Source organism: Gracilinanus agilis, chromosome 2, assembly GCF_016433145.1.
Source record: "Gracilinanus agilis isolate LMUSP501 chromosome 2, AgileGrace, whole genome shotgun sequence".
Classification (NCBI taxonomy): domain Eukaryota; kingdom Metazoa; phylum Chordata; class Mammalia; order Didelphimorphia; family Didelphidae; genus Gracilinanus; species Gracilinanus agilis.
The window spans coordinates 199046790-199074337 of NC_058131.1; the positions used below are offsets into that span (position 1 = coordinate 199046790).

At 35.3% G+C, this 27548-nt stretch overlaps 1 protein-coding gene across 1 annotated transcript in view; it reads left to right on the forward strand.

Annotated features, from left to right (window-relative positions):
* TPO (thyroid peroxidase) overlaps window positions 1–27548 on the forward strand; it is a 229982-nt gene that overhangs the window by 27539 nt on the left and 174895 nt on the right. Inside the window, exons 3-4 of the mRNA XM_044659561.1 lie at window positions 18767–18936; window positions 23478–23610. Of these exons, the coding sequence (XP_044515496.1) occupies window positions 18767–18936; window positions 23478–23610 (303 nt within the window). The remainder of the gene's footprint in view (window positions 1–18766; window positions 18937–23477; window positions 23611–27548) is intronic.

A 27548-nucleotide genomic window follows, 5' to 3' on the forward strand; every position in this document is an offset into this window, starting at 1 on the left:
TATATATATATGTGTATATGTATAAATATATATAGTTGCCAATAAGTGATTTTGTTGTTCTTTGAATCTAGGAATTCAGTGATAGCAAAACTGGAAACCCAGAGAGTAAGAAAGGGGAAAAAGAAAAAGATTGCAATGAGCAGTTGAAATACGGAAAAAGAAGCATTCCTTTCCTTATCCATCTGGAAGGTCCAAATTTAAGTGAAAAATTATGGGAGAACCATTGGATGTCAGGCTTAAAGGGATCTTAGAGCTCATCTAAATCGGTCTGTTCCTTTTATATAGGAAATTGAGAAACTTAAAGGGAAATTAATTTGTTCAAGGTCATATGGCTTTCCAGGAGCAGAAATAGATTAGTGATAAGTCCAGGGGCTTTTTGCTATACAGAATTTCCCCAGGGTGTATTTAGATCTGTGGCTTTGTCTAAATGTTTTCTAAATGCGGTTTTGATTTGCTTGCCCTGTCCTTCCCTTCCTTTCTGTTCCATTCTCTTCCTTTACCTTCCTTTTCTTTCTCTTTCCTTCAAAAATTAAACCAAATGAACCTTCTCTCTTTTTTTAACTGCCAATAGAGGTCTCCTTTGTTGTTTCCTTTTTACTATCAGGCAAAATAGTCAAAGTTCTTTTTTTTTTGACTAGACATTTATATAGCAAACGTTTATTAAATATCTAGAGTTTTGCACTTGTCACTGAGAGAGGTACAGAATTTAGAGAAGACATGGTCCTTGTCTTTTTGGATTCCCAAATCTAGTAGAAGATTTTTAGAGAAAGTTAAAATGCAGCATAGCAATTTATTTTGTTTAGCCTTGTGCTCTTATTAGTAGAAGGAATTTCAATTGTAGAAACTCTCTCCAGTGATAGACTGACAATTTCTCTATTGTTTACAACTGTCACCTTTGCCAAAATTTGCCATTATCAATGAGGTTATGTATATTTCCAACATATTCAGTATATGTCAGAGGCGGTACTTGAACACAGATCTTGCTAAATGCTGTGAGAGAAACAAAATTTGCATAAGATAGGGTCCCTTTCTTCTTGGGGCATACAGTCTAAATAGAAAAAGAGGTACAACACAGATAACATGAATATGTAATATCAACACAACCTAAGTATGTATTGCCACTCTCCTTCCCGCCCCCCTTCATAAATCTTAATTTAAAAAAAAGAAAAAGCTTAAATTTAAAAGGTCTCAGGTATGGAGAACTTAGAATATGAAAGTACCAAATGTTCTCACTTGCCTAAGTGTTTAAAATCTCCTGGGGCTCCCATCCTTCCAATCATAAATCTCTTCTTTTCCAAGTGTTCAGTAAGAGTTTCCAGAGCACTGTGATTTACTGTGAGTTCCATAATTTATTCAGTCTCAAGTATTTGTGCTTAGATTTGTGCCATCATCTGTGGCTGTTTACTTTAAAGTGCTCTGGTGGTCTGCACAGGTGGCACATGGAAACACAAAGGAAGCATTATTATTTAATGAAAATGATGCTGTGGAACATTTCACCATTACTGAAAGATCTAAGGTATTAATGGAGGCATAAATTTGTTGCATTTGCCTCTCCACGAGACCTTCATATTCATGCCTCTGAGCCAGTTGTGATCAAAGGTCCAGAACTCGGTTTTCAGAATAAGTGCTGTTTTTCTCCAAGTCAGAGCCCATGTGAGTTTTGTCTGAATAACATGTCCATGCGTCCTCCTGATCCTGAGGATATGGTAAAACATTCTTGGGGAAAAGAATGTTTGGTAAGTGGGTTTTGCAGGACTTCACTTTTCCCATGTATAATTAATATACCGGCTAATCCCTAAAGAGGCAGCACACCCAGTGGATCAGAAGTTACTGATAGTGGCAGGAGGACCAGAGTTCAAACTGGCCTCTAACATATGTGGTGTGACCCTGGACAAGGGCTTAAATTCTCAGAGGCACAGGTAACACTGTAAGTTACAGGGCAGATTCTCATCTGTTTTGGTAGAAGGAATGTCCTCACCAGAAGTTCTTAATACCATTGATGTTCTGTCATTTTTCAGCCAAATCCAACTCTTTATGATCCCATTTGCAGTTTTCTTAGCAAAGATACTGGAATGGTTTGCCATTTCCTTCTCCAGTTTTTACAGATGAGGAAACTGAGGTAAACAAAGTTAAGTGACTTGACCAGAGTCACACAGCCAGTAAGTGTCTGAACCAGATTTGAACTCGGGGAAGAGTTTGATTCTGGGCCCAGAACTTTAGCCACTGTGCCATATAGCTGCTAATGAAATCATAACTATAATCCAAAAAAATATATAATAGCAACTTTTCAAGGAACAGAACTAAATTTATAGCTCCTTATAGTAGATACAATGCTGGACTTAGACCAAAGAAGAACTTCAGATACTATCTCTCACACCCACTACCTGTGGAACTAGGGGTTCTTAAGAACTGATAGAATATCAGGTGAGAAAACTGCTGTTTTCATTTTTTTTTTTTGCTTGTTTTGCAGAGCGCATTTTAGGCATTTAATAAATGCTTCTGGAATTGAATTAAATATTTATCAGAATCACTTGACTTTCACTGATTCTTAGTTTCCTCACCTGTAAAATGGAAACAATAGCACCTACTTCATAGGCTATTCCTGGAATCAAATGAAATATCTGTAAAACACTTTGGCAGAAACTATATAGAGACCAGTATCTTACACCATTCACTAAGAATAGACAAAAATGGATACATGATCTAGACATAAAAGGAGAAATTAGAAGTAAATTAGAAGAACAGGGAACATATTATTTCTCAGAATTATGGATAGGAAGGGAATGTATGAGTCCATAAGACATGGAGAGCATTATAAAATATAAGATGGATAATTTTCAGTACAGTAAATTGAAAAGGTTTTATACAGATAAAACAAATGTGACCAATATTAGAAGGAAAGAAAATATTGGCAGAAATTATAAATAGCCCCTCAGATAGAGGTCTCATATCTAAAATATAATGAGAACTCTGTCAGATTTATAAGACTAAGAGCCATGCCTCAATTGATAAATGGGCAAAAGATATGAAAAGGCAATTTTTGGATAAAGAAATCAAAGCCATATATATTTTTAAAATGTTCTAAATGACTACTGATTAGAGAAATGCAAACAAACAATTATGAGAGATGCTCACACCCATCTGAGTGGCTAAAATGACAGAAAGATAAAATGACAAGTATTGGAGGGGATTTTGAAAAATGGGAACACTAAGACACTGTTGGTGGAACTGTGAACTAATCCAACTATTTGGAGAACAATTGGGAATTACACCCTGGGAATTATAAAACTGGTGTGTTCCCCAAGGAGACAAGGAAAATAGAATATGTTATAAATAGAAGCCATGTTCCAAAATAATTATAGAAGCTCTCTTTGTGGTGAAAAAGAACTGGAACCTGAGGAGATGCTCATCAAATGGGGAATGGCTAAACAAATTGTTCTTTATGAGTGTCACAGAATACTATTGTGATGTGAGAAGCTATGAACAGTCTAGTTTAAAAAAAAAACTAGAAAGAACTACATAGGATAATTAAAAGCGAAATGAGTAGAATCATGAGAACATTATACACAGCTACAGAATTAATACTGGGAGAATGAATTGGGAATTTTACCTCCTGATTGTGAACAACTAAGATATCAGTCACTGGATCAGAAACCACATGTCAAGGAGTAAGGTGTGAACAGATTAGAAAGGTAGGAAGGACCTAGATTATGAAGGACTTAGAACAGAACATTTTATATTATTTTCCTTGAGGCAAGAGGAAGCCACTACAGCTTATCAAACAATGTTGTGTAGTGATGATTAGTTTGGACCTGTGTTTTGGGAAAATAATTTTAATGACTTAGTGGAGATGGTTTGGAATGAGGAGAGACTGGATGCAAACAGACCCACAAACAAGTCATTGAAATAATCAAGGCATGAGTTCATTAGGGTCTGCCCTAGAATGTCGACAGTGTCAGAAGAATAAAGGGATCATGTTCAAGAAACGTTGAAAACAGTGAGATAAACATGTTTTGGAAGCGGTTTGGATATGGAGAATATGGGGGGGGCAGAGACAGGGGGAGTGGTAAGGATAGTGAAAAATCAGTACTCTGGGGCTGCTATCTGGGACTGGGAGAATGATGTTGTCCTCTACAATGTCAGGGGATTTTACACGGAGACCTTCTTCTTATTGACATCTTCCATGGCCTATGAACCTGATAATGAAATCTCTGGGTCAAAAGGATTTGAGTAATCACTTAATTTAAATAATTCCAAAGTCCTTTCCAAAAAGATTATACTGATTCACAGCTCCAACAACAACACACGTGTGTACCCATCTTTCCACAATTCTTTCTACATGGACTATTCTCTTTTCTTGTCATTTTTGCCCATTTTTAGGATTTTAGGTGAAATTTCAGTTTTATTTTTGATTTGCAGCTTTCATAAAGCCTTTCATCAATGGGGTGGTTAATAGTTTGCAGTTCTTTTGAGAATTATTTGCTCATATATTTTGACCATATTAATGGGGAATGGCTTTTGGTCATTTAAATATATGTGTACGTATGAATTGATATGTATTTCATGTGTGTGCATGTACATGAAATATACATATATGTATATACACACATACATGTGTAGATAAAGCCAAATATATCTAAATATATACACATAGTTGTGTCTGTATATAAAGTTCTAAATGCATACTTATTGGTGTACATATATTGATTATTTCTTTGGGTTTTATATATAAGTATATGTGTGTATATAATAAATATGCATATATTGGTTGTAGTCTTATTATCTCTGTATATATATATATATGCACATGTTTGTGTGACTTTTTTACCTTATGTATATGTGTGTGTTGTGCTTATGTATATATATATATATATATGTGTGTGTGTGTGTGTGCAAAAGACCAAAAGCTATGCATGTGCATGCACATATATACATATGCACACATGCATGTGTGCACACATATTTATATCCAAAAGATAAAAGCCATTCCACAATAAAATGCTCAAAGGATATGAATAAATATATATATAGGTGTATATATGTGTGTATAAATTTTTACATGTATATTTAACTTTATGTCTATAGTTCAACTATTTCATAAGCCAAACTTATCAGAAAAGATTTTTCCTGATTTTTCTAGGTTTCATTTGACTACTGAGAGTAATTTGAAGTGAATTGATAAGTAGGGGCAGAGAGGTGACAGAGTGGATCAAGTGCCAAGCTTAACGTCAATAAGACGTTTTCCTGAGTTCAAATATGACCTCAGACACTTACTAGTTGTGTAACTCTGGACAGCCCTTTTTACCTCAATTTCCCTCATTTGTAAAATAATCTGGAAAAGCAAAACACTCCAGAAACTTTACCAAGAAATCTCAAATGGGGTCACAAATAGTCGAGTATGACTGAAGAACAACAAAAATTGTAGTTTACTCATACATTTCAGAACTGTAAAATTTTTATAACATGTTGATAACATGAAACACTAATTTAGGGAATAGTTTTTTAATGTATAATAATTTTGAAAATGAAAAAAATGGGGAAAGCACATACTTATTTAGAAATTTCCCTTGATTTTATAGGTTTTATTTTCCTAATGTAAGAATGTCTTTCACTTTTGAAATATTTTCCTCCTTGAGATATTTTGGAAATCAGTCCCTTGAGTGCCTTTGAAACTGTGTTGCCTCTAACATACATTTCTTCCATATATTGAGCCAGAGGATAAAGAAATTGAGAAGTCCCAAAAATGACTTTACATGTCCTGTCAATGCCAACATATACCTTGATATTCATTGATCTTATTGAAACAAGTAAAGTAGAGGATAATTTTTTAAAATTTGTTTAATGAGCATTTATTAGATATCAATTGTATTCAGGATACTGTACTAGAATGGTTACTAGGGAAAACATAAAATTTAGATAAAACCTTATCATGAACATTTCAGTCTTTTAGAAAATATGTTGGACACAGAAGAAAAACAACTATTTGATCACATGGGTCAATGGGAATATGATTGGGGAGGTAGACTCTAAAACAATCACCCTAGAGCAAATTCCAATAATAAGGAAATAGTTCTTGATCAATGATGCATGTAAAACCCAGTGGAATTGCGTGTTGGCTATAGGATGGGGTTGGGAGGAGGGGAGGGAAAGAACGTGAATTGTGTAATCAAGGAAAAATTTTTCTTAATTAATCAATTCAAAAAATTCAAAAAAAATATGTTGGAGAGCATATTTTATCTCTCAAGAGAATAAATCTTGTTTACTGAGCTGGTAACAGGGGCTGTGTGAAGTTCAATCTCCTTAGCAGTTCCCTTTGTATCAAGTTCATGCACATGAGAATGGTTGGTAGATACCTTTCCAAATATATTAGCTTTACTAGGACAGGTGGTCAGCATCGTGTTATGACCAGTCACACTGCCAGGCAAAAACTGATCCCTGCCAATTTCACTAAAAACAACAGGGCCGGTGGCAGAAAGTATTATGTTCTATCTCTACAATTAAAGGACAATTTACATCCAAGACTCCATTTACATGGTATGTGCTTTCATAAGAATGACTCCAGTTGTCTTTTTTTTTTCATTATTTGTCTTTTCAGTGGACTGAATGGACAGTTGATTCGAATGGGTGGTCTCAGGATTATGAAACAAAAGGGACTAACGACCAATAGATTGCATCTGAATATTGTGAATTGAAAGATGCTGGTTGTAATGAGCAATAAATTGCCCCATCCCCGAAATCAATCACTCAACGTTTATTAAATACCTACTATGTTCCAGGCACTGGGCTAAGCTACATTTTAATAGTTAGGAAATAATTCATTTCTGATGGAACTATCTATGGACAGTTAGACTGGAGCAAAGGGCAACTAGATGCTAAATTGGGGATGTAGAAGAGGGGACTGAATAAGATGTAAGATACAATATACAATTTCACCTGTCTCAATGTGATCTATTTAAATATGTTGTTTGTTCAAAAAAAGGAAAATGAACAACTACATTGACTCTGATTATCTGTGTTTCTTAGAAAAATTTAAGCAGTGCTAATCAGTTACCATGATAGTTGACTAGAAACCATTTGAATCAGCAAATGTGTCAAATTTTTGACTAGTAAAGAAATATTGTAGCTAAAGTGAATGCCACTTTATTTATTTTTTAATTAAAATCCTTACCTTCCATCTTAGAATCAATACTATATAGTGGTTCCATGGTAGAAGAGTGGTAAGGGCTAGGCAATGGGGGTTAAGTGACTTGTCCAGGATCACACAGGTAGAAAGTGTCTGAGGCCAAATTTGAACCCAGGACCTCCCATCTCTAGGTCTGACTCTCAATCCATTGAGCCACCCAGCTGCCCCCTGAAAACCACTTTTAGAATAGAAACTCAAGTATAAAAACACTATGCAGGGGAATAAACAAAGACAAAATGCAATATTGCCACAAAATGCAAAAACAAACTATAATTTGAGGAACTATTCAGATAAGCCAGGTGATCCTTAGCATTTATCAGTAAAACTAAAAGGGCATAAAATAGACATTTTCAAAAGGATATAGTCATTAATAACATCTTTGGTTGCTTCCTCTTCAGTAAAATAAAAATGTATAGAATAATGATTGGACTCAATTCTCTACTTTCTTTAATTGGAACCTTGGATTCATAACTATACTGAACTTCACTGTTCATCTGAAAAAAAAAATAAAGAGATCAGATTCCATTATTCTCAAGATATGTGAAGAATAGGAAAATTCCAAAAGAATGGATCAGATATTATACATCTACCAAAATTACTGTGATTGACCTGTGTGTCTGCTTTTGTTATGTCTTTAAAATCTTTATGTGGATAATTTATGTGCATATTAAGAATATATTGGGTGAGAACATGAGAAGAAAACCAAAATTTTCTATAGCAGGTCAATGTCATGCAACCAGTTGGGACACAGAAAACATAAATCCCATCCTGACTGCTTTTTTATTTTTTAAATATCTAGATTTTTAAAATACCTTTTCTTCCTGATGAATTCAATGCCATAAAATATATTTTTCTCCAAAAATAAAATTTGTAAGATGGAATATATTTATAGTATGACAGAAAGAGTTGCTATATTTGGAGTTAGAAACCCTAGGTTTAATTCTAGTCTGTAATACTTATTAGTTGTTAATATAATAATGCACAAACACTTCTTTGAACCTCCCTTTCCTTATCTGCAAAATGGGAAAGTGTATACCACCTACCTCCCAGAGTTTTGTGGAGATAGCATTTTATAAAATTTAATGTCATCCAGAAATATTATATGGTATATATTGTATATATATAAATAGTATATGTATATTATACTGATTCTTCATAGATTATAATAATTTTTACTAAAGTCTTTTTATTATAACATGCGCAGACCTTAATGTTAATTTTCAGTCTTTTCATTATCATTTTTTATTTTCCTTTGGTTTCTTCACAACACAAATGATTAAATGTAGAGATTCTGTTATTTAATGTATTAATAATAATAGATATTAATGTAGATAGATAATATATTTTAATAGATAATAGACATTCATGTAGCACTTTAAAAGTTTCAAAGACCTTTATGTAATATTGTGAGTGGGACCTTTAATCTTTTATTCCCTCTTTCAATGAGACATTTGCTCAACCATGAATTTTGGTTTGGAAGATAAGTGATATTATTCTCAGTGGGGATAGCAAGAATTTGATAGAGGATTCATGGAGAATTCACTTTTCCAGGACAGCAACTCAATGATTCTTCCAACAAAACCCACTATGCTGATTCAGCAGGTCTGAGAAGTACATATCTATTAAGTTCTCTTATAGAAGGAATGGGTAACATAATCCTTAAGTATCCCTGGGGTAAGCATCTTCCCCATCAGATAGTTTCCTGACCAAATGTCCCTGGGGTAAAGGAATCCCCTCATCCTGCATGGTTTATTAATCTGACCTATACATCTGCCCTGGAGCTAACCCAGTTTCTTGCCTACAACAGATATATTCCATTTCAGTCTCACAACCACCTTATAAGTTTATTGAGCTGGAGTCATTATTATTATTTTACAGGTGAGAAAACTGAGGTTAAGTGATGTGACCATGGTAACACAAATAGTAAATGTCTTGAGTCAAAATTTAGACCCACATCTTCCTGACCTTCGTTGCCTCCATTCATGTTTTATTTTATTTTATCCTTGTTTTCCAACCTGGGAAATGAGATGTAGAAAATTATGTGCCATTTTTTCCATATAAATTAAAACACTTATTGTGTGCCAAACAGAATGCCATGCACTAGTAACACACAAAAAATGGATTTTTCCTTTACCCTTTACCTTCAATAAGATCCCATTTTAATTGCACATACAATATGAAAATAACTAAACACATAGTCAGACAAAAAGCTGTGACTGCTGACCTCTGTCCTCAGGGACAGCTTTGGTTCTTTGCTCTGGGACTGTCTTTTTCCTCTAGGAGATCTCCCCTAATAGGAAGTAAAGGAATATTGTTGGGTTTTTTTTGTTTTTTAGGTATCCAGGATATGAACAAAAATCAGGTCTGGAACAGGAAGTTCTATTTCTACCATGAAGAGAGAACTAAGCTTTAAAGAATCATAGAATTGTACATACTCTTCCCTTCTCTTCCAAAGTTAGACTGTTACATCTTCCCCTCAGGCTTTTCAAAAATAACTCTGAGGAACTGGAGTGGTCTGTTCTCTCGTGTCAAAGGCTCAAACTCCTTTCTCCATTGCTCCAGATGTTCACCACCAAAAACCAGTACCCCAGTTGAATTGAAACACTCTGTGTGAATGAATTCTTATTTCAAAGATATCTCAAAAATGAAATGTATAGACATTTTCCCAGTACTTGCAGGGTTAGCTCACATCCTACATAGCTCTGTAAACCACCAAGTTCATATACAGATATGTTGTGACTGCCAAGCAAGCCCACGTCTGAACAAAAGGTTGGGTTACTGCAGATCATTCCCAAAGGTGAAAACCTGCTGCTTCTTGGGGCAAAGTGACTGCACTGGCTTCCAAACTCTGCCTAGATTATGACTCCTGGAATCCTATGGCTCTTCTCTTGCCTTTTTGAAATTCTCAGCGTTAGAATGTTGTCTCACCAAATGGAGGGAGCTATCGAGTCAACTAGCATCCCCCAAAACTAATGAAGGAAAGAAAGCTAATAACTAAGGCCAACAAGCCATTTTAAAAACTTCCACAGTCAACCAAACAGACTTTTCTTTAATATGTGGCTAATCAACACTGGCAGAATAAGTGTTGCAGTAGATAGAATGCTGGGCCTGGAGAACAGAAAATCTTTTTTTTTCAAACCAGCCTCAGACATTTATGAGCTTTGTGACCCTGAGTGACCTTATTTGCCTCAGTATTCTCGTCTGTAAAATGAACTGGAGAAGAAAATGGCAAACCATTCTAATATCTTTGCCAAGAAAACCTCAAATGGAGTCACAAAGAGTCAGACACAACTGAAGTGACTCAACAACAATAAAAAAAAAATAGCTGGAGCAGTTACAGAAGACCACTTGGGTTCCATGGTCTCTCCCAGGCCCATCATTTTGACTCTCCAGTGACCTCCACGAAAAAAAGATGGCATTTGAGGCAAAGGCTAACACAAACATCATTGGGATGCTTGCTATTTGCATTTCACCTCCTCTGAGTACAGCCTGATCAACACCAAATGAGTTCTTTTCCTTGTGTTTTTTTTTCTCTTTTTGAATGATCCCAAGTCTCTCAGCTGTTCTCCTGCTACCTATCCTGCTCTCACTGATGCTCAGCTTTGATGCTCAGCTGCTCTGGTGGCCAATATTCTACTGCTGGGATTTCTGAAGAGGTAAAAACTGGATGTCCTTCAAAATATCACCAGACCCTGTAACAAAGGAAAGGAGATATAAATAGGAATGGCTCCATCCTAGACAAAGGCTTGCCATGTATTCATCGCACGGAATTAGTGGGAGGAGAATATTCCTCCACTGACCCTTTGCAATTCAGAGTCCTCTCTACCTGATGAGCCTAGGTACTTTGGAATATCCATGAAAGCCCGCCTTGGCATACAACTAAAAGCATCCTCCTGGCAGACAGGAAGAAATAAGAGTGTTATCTCTCACCTGTTCTGAAGGAAGGGAAGGCCTGTTCTATTAGGCAACTCCAAGGTATACCGAATTCTTCTTCCTCGTTAAGACTGACTGTCCTTGCTAAATCCCTGCTGTGCATTTAGCAGTTTTACTGTTCATATTCTCACTTGAGAATAGTCCTCTGGGATCCCTCAGAGACTTAGCAATGTTCTTTTCTAGTGCCTTATAACAAAAAATCCTAGACAGCCCTTGTGGCACAAATGTAGGCAGAAATCACAATTACTACCAAATACAATTCTGCAAGTTCACCAAGCAAATGACATTCCATACAACATCACTAGCACTTTTGCATCATTATTTTTAAAAGGCTTTAGCCAGCAAAAAAATGAAAATAAAATGTAAATAGTGAAAAATACTTGCCACCAACAAAAGGAAATAGAGAAAAAAACAGCTGATGATGCAATCTGAACCTAGCTTCCAACAACTATGGAGTTCTCAAAGGGAAATATGATCAGGAATCATCTGAAAGTCACCCTCTTATCCTCAGGTGAAAAACTAAATCTCTTGGTTAAAACCTTTTCCATGACTCTTTCATGACCTATGGCTCCCATAGTGGCATTGAGAAAAATTCCATGTGTCCTTCTTATGTGCCAGGCACATAAACTTTTTTCCAGGGGTCTCTATACCATAAGTCCATGTTGGCAAACCTATGGCATTTGTCCCAGAGGAGTCGGCTCCCTTCCCCCTCTCCACCATGCCAAAGGACATTTTTCACATCATTTGCCCCTCTGCCCAGCAGTCCAATGGGAGCACTTCCTCCCTTTCCTCTGTGATCTAAAGAGGAAGCTCACATGTGGTGTAAGGCCACTCATTGGGCACTCATTCTCTAAAAGTTTCGCCACCACCCTTGAATATTTTTTTTGGAGGATGACATTTCTTAATTATATGTATAAATTAACATAGTATGAATAGGATCAATATTTAGGTGGCTCAAATAGTTGTCCACAGTCCAGTGGGTGATCCCCTTAATTTTTCAGGCAATTTTATTAGATCCACATTCCCGACTAATACGAAATGCCATTGGTGAATCTCTGCCACTACAAGGGCAATTTTAGATTAGCAGGCTCAGTTTAAAAAGAATTTTAAAAAAGGAAATAAAATAAGGTCAATTTAGTAATAAATGTAAAGTTCCCCAAAATTCACTGAAATAATTTCCTCATTATGGAAGAGGTCCCCCAAATGTCCCACTCAAGGTTTGAATAGAATCAGTCCCTCAAAAATGATAGATGCTGTCCCACATCTAATGATATTATGAACTTCCTCTCTTCTACTCCATGCTTAAACTAGTATATCAGAGTCTTAGAACTCAGCTGGTTCTACTTAGATTCATTCATTTCTGGACTGGGTCGATGAAGTTACTCCTCAAGGCTTCCCTTATTCATCAGGTTAGCTGCCATGGTAAGCCAGAGAACATTTGCTGGCCATTGAGTAGTTTCTTCAACATTTTAACTTTGACAAGATCACCACCTTGTTCATTCTCTGATTACTCCACTGAACTATGAAAGAAGAAATAGGAAGAGACAAAGAATTCAGTTTGACATTTGTTCATGGCCAAGAGTTGGCCTGAATAGGAGAGAAAGCCTGATTCCCAACCACCAAGGCCCTACAGCCATTGTTCTTGGCCAGAAAACTTAAAGACTCAAAAAACAGTCAAGTTCCTCCAGTGTAGTCTGTTGCACGCCCATTTTCTTCAAAACTAACCACCAATTAAAAGGTTTTTTACCACACCAAAATTAGCTGATTAGAAAATGGTTTTGGAGTACCTGTGCATACTCTGGGGGTGGGAGTGGCAGAGGGCCTTTGATTATTCATTATCACACATTTCCAGCTTCAGGCTCCTCCAAGATTCCCATGGGTCAGCAACAAGGAAAACAGATTGAGTATGCTCAAGTGACTGGGCACCCATTGCCTCCAGGCAGAGACCTTTCACTGCATCATTCTGCCTCTGCCAAAGTCAGCAGAGTTTTCAAGAACTCAGGATCAAAATAGAATTTAAATGATTTAAAAACTGAAATATGAGTACTTCACCAAACGACTTCAATTCTCCATCTGAAACATAGACAAGAAATACAAAGATTTTTAAAAGTAGTCAGTTAAATTTCATAAAGTCAATGTCTTTAAAGATCCTGTACTTGACTCATAGGACCTCAAGTGGGACTAGTTTACTTTTATTTTACACATTATTTTAACTACTTATTTTTCTGTTTTTTCAACCCATGGTAGATTAAAAGCAGAAAATCTCGTTTATGTGTTTGAGTAAGTAATGTGTTTGAAGTTGGGGTAGTGAGAAGCAAAACCACTGGAAAAGTAATAGCTAACACAGAGAGATGAAGGGAACATACATGTTAAAAACAGACATATTCATTAATTGTGGCAATCTGGGCCAATGAAGCATCAAAACAAATAGCCTTAGACCTCTTATTTAGCCCTAAGGATAACCCTAAATTGTAACAGAGTATAATAACCAATGAATATGATGAAGAGGATAAAAAAAAAAGGAAATAAATGTTTAAGTGACTACTCTGTGCCTGTCACTGTGCTAAGCACTTAATAAATATTATCACAATAGATCATCACAACAGCCCATCAAGGAAAAAATGCTATAGTCAAAGCATTCGGTTGAAAAGGTACAATGTGAGGTTCATTTTTAAAAAAATCTCTATCAAAAATTAATTAAAGTAATTAAAGTGATATATACCTTGGTGTTTAAAAAAAAGAATATATCCTTCTCAACTATTACAAATCTCCAATATCAAGCAAAAAAAAAAAAAGAATTATTCCCAGGGAGCTACATACAAATAAACAACATTCAAACTATGTTTCTTTGTTGAACAAGATTCTAGGATGATTAGATTAAGAACTGGCAAGGAACTCTAGGGAATCATCTAGTCTGACCATTTTACAAAGAAGGAAACTGAGACCCAAAGGAGTGAAGAAATGCCCAAGCTAACACAGCTGGTTTGTGGGAGAGTTGAAGCCAGAACAGTTAAGTCTTGATTCACATGATTGCCAGATATCGAGTTATATCTCCCAATTCAGTCATTACGTTCAGTCTGCCAGCCAAACGTCCTTGGTTTTGTGGTGCCAAGCAGTCAGTCAGCCTGAAATTTTTACCAGATAGACTTTAGGCTTTAAAGTCACATAAACATGGACTAATTCTCCAGTTACAAATTAGGAAACAAACAAAAAGAAAACCTATTTTAAACAAATCAGGAGTATGTATATTGGGAGACCATAATGTGCCCTTTGAAAACATGTGACCAAATTAATGATATCTTTTGTACACAATAGATTTCTGACTGTCAAATGACATTAAAAATATTATATTATTTTTAAAAAGCACCCTGCTCAAGGAGGCAAGAGATTGAATCCTACTTATCTTCTTTATATCTTAGCAATGTGATCCTGGACAAGTTATTTGGCTTCTCTTGTCTTTAGTTATTTTTTCTATAAAATGAGTGATAATAATTCTATCTCTTCCTAATATCATAGGTCTAGATCGGATGCTGCTAGCTTGAGTTCCTTTTCGGTACTTGGATAAATTTTAATTGGCATGTATTCCATGGATACTTGTGGGATTTGGTTTTTTCACAGCCTAGAAGATTTGCTTTCTCTCTTCTGTAACCCCTGTTCATGGAATGTCTTTAAAAGTTTATGGCCTCAGGGCCTTGTGTCATATTCAAGCATTAGGACAAAGAGGTACCAGCTGGATACTCTGGGATGTGGAAAATTGATTTCAGTGTTGCCAAAAAGAGTACAACTGCTCAGAAGGTCACTAAACATTGCTAGTTACTCTATCCCACTAGAAGCTGAGAAGCTGAACCATTTTTTTTAAAAAGCAAAAGCAGTAAGTATAGGAATCAGAATTTTTCCCCACTGCTCTGAGTTTGGATCTAAAAGACATGAGTTGATACGCTCATGTAGTTGCATTTGGATTTTTCTGTAGTAAATGTGTTTTTTAAATCCAACAAAAATATTTTTAATAGTAACAACTACTTGTTTAATGTGTTAAGTTTGTAAAACACTTCCCATATATTATCTCATTTGGTGCTGAGTACTTTGTACCTTGGCAGCTAGGTGGCACAGTGGATAGGGTGCTGAGGCCAGATTCATGAAGTCTCAGATTGTTGACTTCAAATCTAGCTTCAGACACTTATTAGATGTGTGATCCTGGGCAAATAAGTCACGTAAACATGTTTACTTCTGTTTCCTCATCTGTAAAATGAGCTGGAGAAGGAAATGGCAAACCGCTCTAGTATCTTGGCCAAGAAAACCCCAAATGGGGTCACAGAGAATAGGACACAACTGAAAAACAACTGAACAACAAACAAATGAATACTTCAAGTGGCTTCTTCTAATTGGCCAGCTCTAGCAATGATCCACTTTATTCATCTGTATCTCCCCACTAGCTAGCTACCTGGCTGCTCTTGGTATAACCTCTACGCCACCACCCTTAAACCACTTCCATTCCAAGAGCTATATCAAATCCACCCATCCATCCCTATTGTCGGTCTACTCAAAATGACAAAAATATGTCTCCCCTTTGACTCCACTCACCTTTTTTCAGTAACTTTCAAACTAAAGTACCCTTTCCCCAGGTGTGGTCTCCCTTCACAGGAATCGTAAGCATCTTGGGGAAAAGGACTGTCTTCTTCTGTTTTTATATCCCCAGAGCTACGAGTGAAGAGCTTGCCAATAGTGTTTACTAGGTTATTTTCCATTCATTTATTCATTCATCCAAGCAAATAGATTACTTACTGATAAATAAAGAGAAGCTATGGGAGGATTGCTAAGATCATGCAATAATATCTAAACTGTATGATGTAGTCCTGTTTTTAAGTGATGAGGCTATTCAATTTGATTTTTCTAGCATAAACATATATTTAGCCACATTATGACCTATTTTCTTTTTGGACAAAATGTGCTCAGGTTGCTTTTCACCTTGTACACAATGGATTAGGCATAAAGTGTGAGGATCATGCAAGAAACAGCTGCAGGATAAATACAACATAGAAAGAAAGAGAAAGGAAGGAAGGAAGGAAGGAAGGAAGGAAGGAAGGAAGGAAGGAAGGAAGGAAGGAAGGAAGGAAGGAAGGAAGGAAGGAAGGAAGGAAGGAAGGAAGGAAGGGAGATAGGGAAAAGAATTTATACATAAAATGCACAAAAGATACAAATAGAAAAAGTCAGACAAGTTCTCAAAGAGAAAATCCGTTTAAGAGTTTTCAGCTAGAAGTCAGCTAGAATGGTACCTGTGGTCCTGCTTCACAAAGCTGAGATATGAGAACAAATGGGAAATGCAATCCAAGGTAAACATTGATAACTCTTTTAACTGATTTTCATATAACATAAACCTAGGTTTTACTGCCATCCTCATGAACTTCCTGAACAAATTCTAGATTACAAATGGCCCTTTAAAATGTGTTTCCCAGAACTGTGGCCTTATGAAGCCCAAAGCTGAAGGCTACAGATTAGTCTCTATTAGCCTCAGATGGCCCCCACATTTCACTTCAGGCATTTTCAGCTACAACAACAACAATAATATCTTTGATAACATAATAACAATAATGGCTGCAGTTACTTGAATATGTATCAAAATAATCATATAATAAGAGTAGCATTTATATTAAATGCCTATATTAATAAATTACATTAATATAAGATAATATTAGATTTTAACTACCACTTCAATAATAAAATAGCATTTATAAAGCACTTTAAGGCTTGGAAAACTCTTTACAAATATCATTTCATTCTGTCCTTACAATAACCTTGAGATGTACGTGCTATTATGTAATAAACAATATTGATTCCAAGACAGAAGGTAAGGGTTTGTTTGTTTTTTAAAGGCACAATTCAAAATGGAACTTGATTTTCCATGCAATGTTTTTCTGCTGCACAAAAAAAGACAAACAGTGGTTAATTTCAGATTATCCAGCAGGTGATGTTAGTATGATTAGAGTCATTTTTTTTTGTTTCCGATGCTGTTTTCCTCAAAGCTAAAAGATAAGAGGGGGAGGGAGGAATAGAGATGAATCTTAAAAAGTTCCTTCTTCTCCCCCCTAAACTTGTACTGCTCTCTGTATCTGCAATTACTGTGAATCAAATCTATCCTAAGATTGTCAAAGAGTAAAGGGATGGTCAAAGGGAAGCCATTAGGAAAGAATGTAATCAATAAATTTAGTGGTTGCCTTATCATTTATTTCACATTCTAATGTTTCTTTTACTTTGGATAGACAATGTATAAGGGAATCGTGGGGTTTAATAAATAGAACACAGAAATAAGGAGTCAAATAGCCCAAGTTCAAATAATTCCATTTCTGGCTCTAATGCCTTCATATCTATGTAATCTTTAACAGTTCTTTGAGATCAAAGGAATAGCTAGAAATGACACTATTACTCCCTCAATATAATGCTCAGGAAAGCAAAATTAAGGAATTAGAATCCAAACCCATCTTCTGATATCAATTTGAATTGTCATTCTTAATATGTCACATAAATTTCTCTAGACCTCAGTCTCCTATTCTGCAAAATGAGAAGCTTGGTCTATCTAATCTCTGCCATCCTTTCATTTTTTTTTTCATTCTTAGTAATTTAAAAATATTTCTTGATATAATTTGCATTTTATCACCTTCATTTCTAAATATTTGTACTATATTTTTAGCCATCCCCCAGTTAACAATCATCTACTTGGTTTCAGTTTTTTGCTACTCCCCCCCCCAAAATAAATCTCTCTAAATATCTTAATACATAGGGTACTTTGGTCACGACAAGAAAAAAACACTGTTTACAATTCAGAACACAAGTCAAAAACACTTTATTCTGTAAATCTGTCATAAGCAAAGTGTCAGTTGTTACAAATAGAAGTGCGACACTAAGGGACAAATGAGATTCTGAATATGAGGCTTTTCCCATAGGTAAATAGTACCAAGAAAACACATTGTGATATTGGTTTCTCAATGTGTCAGCCACTGTCCTTGAAAGAAGTTTTTAGTATTTCAGAAAACGCAGACTTTCTAACAAGATAGTCTGTCAATGGCCTCAGCAATCTTAGATAAAGCAAAATCCTACTTTCCTTGACATCATCCAAGAATTAAGATAAAGAAAGGCAAAGCAGTAGGAATATATGTGACTACCCATTAAACACTTACATTGACATTTATTCTAAAATTTCATTACTTATATCAAGAAAGAGAAAATAAAAGCTCTTGCCCACTTTGTCACCATACTGGGTTTTTTTTTTATTTTTGACCTATTGGGGGTACACAACTACAAGCAAAATCTCTGAATCAAATGGCATGAATATTTTAAAACTTTCTTAGCACAACTCCCAATTGCTTTTTAGAATTTTGGAAGGATTCACTTCATCAAGGCTATGTTTGCGTTCCTGACTTCCCACAGCTCATCCAAAATTGATCATTTCTCTTTTGTCATCTTTGCCATTTTGCTAGATGCTAAGTGAAACCACAGTATTCTTTTGATTTTGATTTTTTATTCATCCCTTCATTTATAATTTTTATTTTGTGGCCAGGTTATTCCTCAGCCACAATGCTCTGCATCACTTGAATTCTAGTCATTTAATGTCACTGAAAAAGCTAATTGTTTTTATATTTCTTCTTTGTTCTTCAGGAACCTCAAAAAAAGGGAAGTAAATTCCCCAGCTCAACTCTTCTCCTTCTCTAAACTGCCAGAGAGAACAAGTCGAGATGTTTCCCGAGCAGCAGAAATAATGGAGACTTCAATCCAAGCAGTGAAAGAAAAAGTTTCCCTGCAGCACAAGAAATCTTGGCATCCAACTGGTAAATGTGACTCCTCTTTTTCATCTCCTCCCTACTTTCCTCCCACCCCCAAACCCCATGACTTTTTAGCAATGAACAGGAGGAAGCTGCAGGGTCACCTTTCAAATGAAAGTTGTGTTGGTTTCATCTGGCAGGGTATTTCCTTATTTGGCTCCAGGCAAAAGTACAATTCATCCCTGACTATTCATTCAGTAGAAAAGTGCCAGTTCTGAGAAACTACTTATAAAACAGTCACTATATTTTCTTTTGTTTGGTCAGGGAGAGAACTTTCTACAATTTCAGTCATCCTCTGAGCCAATGCTTGACAATTCGAATATCCTCCCTTGTTGAACCCAAATCAATCACAACCATGAGGAATAAACAATATTTGTGGTGTGCCAACTAGCCATTCAAATCTCAGTACGAAAAAAAAATGTTCAGGTCTCATAGACACCAATTCCCTTTCAGGGAATCAGGGATTGTGGCTTATGGAGCTGAGAGATTGTGAGGAAGATTGTGATTTTACATATGCCTCCCCAACAAAGACCTAGGTCTGCACAAAACTTAGCTAGAAATATATTGGTTTCATAGTCCTCTGTGAAATCAGACGAAAACTTAATTTGTTTCTAAAACACCATTAGCCTTTGGGAAAGGGTTGTTAGGAAAGAGAGGCATGAAATCCTCTCCTAAAAAAAGAATTCCTTGGGGAATAAAAAAGTTATGGTTGTGATTTTTTTAATTAGTCAAAAGTTAATCTAAAAACCAAAAAAGGTTATCCTTACTGAAAATATTTCTTACAATTTGTTGCATGAACAAATTAATGAAAAACATTTATTTTATGTATTTATGCTTCTAATTGCAAGCTACTGTGGTAAGTATTGGGGTAAAATTTTAAAAGTGAGATAACCCCTGACCTGAAGGAGTTCTCGTTCTAAAAGGGAAAATGATAGATATAAGGGAATGGTATCCAGGGGAGGAAGTGTTGGTCTGGACAATTATAGGGATTCTGAATGCAGTAATAGTAGATTGACATGCTTTCTTCAGTGACAATAGTAGCAGTGTTTTGTTTACTGATCTCAAATCGAGTTGGAAAGGGGGAAGGGGTACTCTTTTTTCAAAAAATATAGGTGGCAAGATGTCTGTGTAAGTTTGGGTTTTCTGAGGGTGGTCTGAATAATATGTGAAACATGGTTTGGGGCCATCTAGATTTGTTGGGTTAGATGACTTTTCACTCAAGTTACCGGTCAAGGCAGATCAGTCCCATAGTGAAATTCCAAAACTGAGTGGAGCAGCTAGGAGAAGCAATTGTCTCTGGAGGTCAAAGATATTAATCAGTTTTCCTCTCTAGCTTTATTAAATCTTTGAAACTTCAGTTAAGGGTATTGAAAATTAGGAGAATATTTAATGAGCGACTTTCAAGAATAGATGCTTTTTTACAATGACTAAAGATTTGGGGATGAACGGTACTTTTGCCACCTCTTTTTTATAGGAAGCTTTCCCTAACTCCTTAGTCAGAAATTACCTTCCCAATACTTTGGATTTACTTAGGACTTCTATATTATATTCTACCTTACACTGCAATTATTTTACAGAATTGCATATTTGCCTTTATGTTATACAGTAGGACCTCATTTCTCATGAACTTAACACATGGAAATTTAGTTATATGCAACTGACTATCAAAAAAGGCAGAAAAATATATTAAATGTATTTTAGTTATACCCTAAATTTGTGCCAGTTTCACCAAGTGGCCCAGTTTGCCCAATCATGTTCATTCTAGCTTTGAGAATCACATATGAATCATTACATTGTTTCACACCAAACATTAGCTCCCACATGAGTATTTCTCCAGAGATCTCTCATAAAAATTTGTTTGTGTCAGAACAGTGCTTCTCTTTGTTTCATAAATGCTATTTAATTTTTAACAATGGGCCTCAAAGTATGAGATTATTGATTCTGGTAGTTCAGATAAGTCTATGAAAAGTTAAGTGCCTAGATATATTCATAAGAGATTAAATACTCATGGAATGATGAAGTTCATTCTTAGGTGGTATTTTCAACTTACACGAAGGGTTTTGGAACATATTGTGCATATAAAATGAGATCCTATTGTTCCTCTTCTAGATTGTAAGCTCCAGAAGGGCAAGAAATACCTAAGCTTTGGGAATTCATACGGGTTATACATGATTATACATTCATGCCAACATCATAATTATTCTGGTTCTCAGATAGATTAATCCAGTGGAAAAAGGGGGTGTAGAGTAAAGTTTCTCACACATGGCATTATATCTCCTATTTCTATGGATAAATTGTGTGACTGATCAAAGATTCTTCCACTTGTCTCACTCATTTGATTGTAGGCTCTTTCAGGGTTGTTTTCGACTTTCTCTTTTTCTTCAGAATTCCTTGCCCAGTGCCTAAAACCTAAGAAATAATTAACAAATGTTTATTGTCAGACAGATTCTTTGTCAGAAGATAAACAAAGGTGTCAGTGAAGTATAGCTCATTCCACTTTCAAGGCTGCAAGAAATGTCATTTTCTTGGGCATTTTGCTTTACAGACTCATGAAGAGTTTAGTCAAAGAGACTATCATGAAGATAATCGTAATTTATGATTCAATACGCTTTGGAAAGGATGAAGAAATAGAGAAAAAATTTATGACAAATTTGACAAGATCTTCTGAACTAAATCAGTGTATATCTATTTATCGATTTTTGTCCAAGGGCTATCCCAAGGAGAATACAGCAACAATAACAAAAAGTGATGAAAGACATAGTTTGATACCAAGAAATGAAAGAAATGAGAGGCTTTTAGATTACTAAGAATTGTCATAACTGTATGCCACGGATACCTTCTTCAAAAAGAAATGGAAGACTCTGATTCTGGCAAACAGCAAGAAACATCATTAAAATGAACTTGACTTGATCTTAATACTGAGGAAATGACTGCTTACTAATGTGGCAATTATTTCACAATCAGACTTCCATGTGCAAGTCAGAAGGAATTGAGGAATGAAAGCCAAGGTCAATAGCAAGTCAAATTAGAAGCCGCTATGTGCAGTAATAACCACTTCTAACAAACCAATTAAAATAAGCTGTTGACTCTAAAAACTAGGAAATGGGTAGAAGTAAAACATTGCATCTGGGCATTACCATTTCCTAGAGAAATGTACTGAGAGTAAGCAATCTCTTCTGCTAGATATAGTTGCCAAAAGAGCTACAAACTTCTACAATCAGTAAACCCTCAGTCCCTATGCCAAATGGAAAAATGTGGAGCCAAGGGCAGCACTAATTTAGAATACAAGATAATTTGCAAAATATAATGAAGGAGGCAGAAGAACAATAAATTTCATGATAATCAGTATAGGGTCCTAGATATACAAAATCATTCCACTTGAATTGTTTTTTTTAATATATTTGGTTTTTATTACATATTTAAATAAGCACCGTCATGAACAACAACAACAAAATTTTAACTAAACAAAAGCATGTAAATTTGTGCAAAACTTCAACTCCACATTATTTACAATTTGTTTAAAATATGTAAATTATATGTGTATGCTAATATAAACATGCTCTGCTTTTGAGTTCCCTTTGGATTTGTTTTACTTGGCTATGTTTTTCTCTTGATTTTGTGAGTGTTCCACTTGAATTTTTGTAGCTACAAAAGGATTTCATCTTTTTATTACTTGGATAGAAAGTCAAATATATCACCAGATTAATTGACCAGAAACATTTTGTGACTGTTATTATGTTCAGATAAGTGCCAACACTACAGCCAGCAATTGCGAGAAAGGTGAGTGACAGGCTAGTTCAGATGGAGACAGCTTCAGTCACTGTTGTTGGCATGCATAGATCAAGAGGAGGAACAGATGCCATGTTACTGAGGCTATTTCAAGAGAACACTGGGGTTATCAGGGTCAATGGATTTATTCAGGTAGTCCCACTTCTGTGCCTTGGAGCCACTTGGATTATTCACGAAATAAGAATAAACCACAAGTGAGCCTCCAGAAATGGGGGAAATATATCATTATATTTCAATTTCCTTAAAAGTTTGGAGTAAAGCAAATAGCCAAGAGCAAAGTATGATTATGTACCGGGCACTACTCCAGTGTCTGGTATCTTTTGAGTGTTTGATCCCAATCTTACATAGAGGAAGAGTCAATTCAATGGTAATGGCTAAATCTGTGGTGAAAAAGACTCTCAGTTGAGACTCAATTGTATTTCTGATACAGCAATAAGTATGGAAATTTTGCCTCATCACCTAAGATTGTATACCCAGAAGCTACTAAGTATTAGAAAAGTATAAGGTCAGATCACAAAAATGGGCCTAAGTAATCATCACACAAATTGCTTCTTCTTAGAATTGTTAGAGCTGCAGTTCCATAATTGGGCTAACTTATCCTCCCCTAATACAAAAGAGCATGGTCAAATCTGCCAGATGATAAGTGTGACAGGTTTAGATTGAATAATATGAAGATTTGTACATGAAATATTTCCAAGAAATTTTAAATTAACCTCTGCAAAAATAAGGTATAATATATAAAACAATTTCTTTAATAGATGTTCTGTCTGCTGACTTACTGAGCACAATTGCTAAAGTGTCTGGATGCTTGCCTTACATGCTGCCACCAAAATGTACCAATACTTGCTTGGCAAACAAGTACAGGCCTATCACAGGAGCCTGCAACAACAGGTAATTAATATTTTATTTTATTTTTCTTAAACTTTGACTTTATTATTGACAGCTTGTCATGTAAGATCTAGGTACTCTAGTATACAAAATACCATCCCCAATCACTTGACTGTATGAACTAAAAGTGTATCTGTGTTCCTCTAAGAACATAAAAGAGAAGAGTCATTCTCCTGCAAACAAACAAAAACCTTTCAATGATTTCTTGATATCTAGAAGATAAAGCAGAAATTATATAGCCAAACACTCAAGGCTCTCTCTAGTCTGACTCTGACTTATCTCCCTAGGCTTATCCATAACATCCATCCTAAGTGAACCTTTCACATCAGGCAAACTGTTTTACTTTCTATTAACTAAATACATTTTATATGGTTCAATTTTTCATATTATTGCTCATCTCGTAGCCTCTGCCTAAAATGCTCATCTCCCGATCTTCCCATCTTGAAAATCTACCTTTCCTCCAGGTCCAGGTAGCATCTTTCAAGAATCCTCTTAATATTATGACCAAAAGTCATAGTACTTGTGATATTTTAGAACTGGAGATACCTTCGAGGTCATGAAGTTCACTGTCCTCCTCCATTGTATAGATGAGGAAATCAAGACAAGGGATGGAAATTGATTTTCTGAAGGTCTCAACTAATAGCAAGTGGTAGAGCTAGGTTTTAAAATAATTCATCAGACTCCAAATCCAATATTCTTACCTTTAAATCATGTTGTGATTTCAACCTCCTCTGAAGTCTTCCTATGCCTATTGTCTGTGGTATTTGTATCATATCCTGCATTGTATAGAATTATTGTTTCATTGACTATTTTGTGAGTTCATAAAGATGAACACTATATCTTATTAATCTTACTATTCCATATTGTGGTTAATAGAATAATGTGTGCATGGTAGATGTTCACTTTTTGTGAAATAAATGAATGAATGAAAATATGTCGGAGTAGCATTTTATGTCTTCATACATGACAAGTAAGTTAATATATTATATAACTTATGTTCCATTTTAATTGCTATCTTTTAATAGAATTGTAACTTTTAAATTATGTTGTAGCAACCAAATAAGAATGTATTTCTTGCAACTATCTCTTTTCTTTTCACGGTGTTTTATCTGATTGCCTCATTGTGGTATGGAGGTAACTCTTGGTTCTTGAAGACTATGTAATTTGAGTATAAGCTTTGGAAAGTGAACCTAGGCTGGCAAGGTTTTGAGAACAGTCCTGACAACACATTGAGTCTCCTTTCTGAGGCCCCGTCTAGCAAAGTAATGAGAGACATCATGAGTAAGTTAGCCAGTTGGTGATGATTTTTATTTAAGCCACATCATCTATTAATGTGTTTATTGGCTTAATTCTCTGCTCACATGATTACAGTCTTTGTTTGTTGTCCTAATCATCTTTTGCCTGAACAACTAGAATAGCCTACAAATTGGGCTCCTTGCTTCTAGTCTGTCTCCTTTCCCAAATAATCCTCCACACAGCTGACAAAATAGTCTTTGTAAGACAAAGGTTTGACATAATAGACTGATTTAATCCTCAAGAATAAAATATGTGTAAGTGTAGTTGACTAACTATTGAAAGTACAATGCTGGTGACTTGTACTATTCCCTATCCTCTAGCTGGCCATATTGATTTATTTAGGTTCAGTTCTGGAAGAAGGAACTCTACTAATAACAAAAATTAGGCTCCCCTTTCTCATGTCCTCTAGCTTGAAAACAAGCCCAAGCCTGGCATCCCAGGCATGAGACTAAATGGAACTTGTGTTAGAGCTTACGTCTAGGTCTCCCCAAAGTATAAGATAAAGGACCTATCCAGTGCACAATATAAATCAGGTTTATGATAGGTTGTTTAAAGGATACTAAGCTTAGAAGAATCATAGTGTGCATTAACATAATGATTTAAAGAAGATTAAGGAAATAATAGGAATTCAGGGAGGCAAAATGGCTAAATAATATTTCAAAGAAGTACAATCAAGCTTCCCAACACAACTCTTCCAAAAAATCTAAAAATCATAATAGACTTGTCTAGGTGAGGAAATCCAAGGAAAATATATTTCTGTATAAGAAGGGAAAAAGTGCTCCCAAATTTACACATGAGAGCTGTGACTTTATGTAGAATACAGATAGAAAAGAAACAACTAGACTTTTTTTTTTACTCATTTCCCAATTCCAGGTCATAAATCCATGGCTGACTGAAGAGGAGACTTGAGCCTACCTAGGATTAGGAATGGATGAGGGCCCTAGATTTTGTTCAAAGTAAAGTGAAAGGTCATAACCAAACAATAGCTATATGGTTTTGATTCCCCAGGAACAGATTAGAGAATCATTTCCAGGTCACAACCTAATTTAATGGCTATAGTAGAATAATCAAAACAGCAAACCCAAATAAAAGGGGAACCTGCAGTTCTATTTTTGAACCTATAGAGCTTGTTTATACTGGCCAAGTTCAGTAGCAGACTACTGGAACTCTACCTGGAGTAAGCCCAGAACTGTATTGATTAACTCCAAATAGAGGTCAGGTCTTGGCAGAGCCAAGACCAGATAAGGAGTAATCAGACCTGCCATAAAGCAAACCACTTTGGTATCTAGGAAAGCTTACAGGTCTTCAGTCTAAATCTCCCCTGAGATTCTGGAATGACATAGTAATCAATACACAAAGAAAACAGAAAAAGGTTTAAATGGAGAAACCCAGACATTTTCTCCAGATTTGAACAGATCCTGAATCTAACATAAATTAAGAAGTCAGGAAGTAGACTGAAGAAATGAAAAATAAATTTAAAAAAAGAACATCACTTAATGACCATTTATAGTGATAGGGACACTAAAAACAAAGATATCTTCAAATGAAGCATCAGAGAACAATTCCTAAAAATGAGGAAGCAACAAGTTTTATTTTGATTTTAAGTTAACATATTTTTAAATTAAATGAAATCAGTACAGGAAAAATATAGAAAGATGCGATAGCTATGAAAGTAAAAATGAGAATAAGAATCAACATCTTAAAGTACAAAAAAAAAATTTAACCAAGGAGGTGAAAATGACCAAGATTAATGAAAGAGAAACTGACTCTATGAGACCCAAGAAATATAAAAACTAAGCAAAAAGATTGAAAAATGGAAGAAAATACATGTATCTCAGTGAAAATAGATTAAAGGTCATTTAAAAATCAATCATCTACTTGAAAGCTATGATCAAATGAAAACATCATATTTCAAGAAATCTTCAAAAAATAAAATCTTCCCAAATATCTTATAATTGGGCAAAGTAGATATATAATTAATCCACCTGTCACCACCCAAAAGAAACCACAAAAGGAAATCTCCTAGAAAAATGTCAGGCTTTTAGTTCAAAGAAAAATACCACATTCATAAAGTAAGGAGTCAGGTCTGAGGGGCCACAGTAACGATCACACATTAGCAGCCCCCCATCATAAAACGAGAAGAGATCTTGAATGCAGTATTATAGAAGGCAAAAGATACAGGCTTATTGCCAAAAAAATAACTTTTCCAGCACAATTGAGTATATTTCTATAGGGGAGAAAATATATCTTTAATGAAGTGGAGAACTTCTAAAGATTCCTGATGGAAAATCAGAATTGTGTTGAGACACACACACACACACACACGAGTCAAGAGAAATATAAAAGAATAAATATGTCTGAGCAATAATAACTTACTAATAAGAATAAATTGTTTACATTCTAATATGAGGAAATTATATATATATATGTATATATATATATGTCAGAATTCTTTCAATATCAGGGGTCACAGAGTGGTTTTATTATATAGGGGGCCTGGGTTCTGTGGTTGTGATTAGTTTAAAAGAAGAGTGGAGAAGCAGGGAAATATACTAAGGGGAATTAAAGGAGAGAAAGAATAAGAAAATGATCTCAAATAATTAAAGTGTACAAGTGAAAATTTATTCAAACAAAGAGGAAGGAGT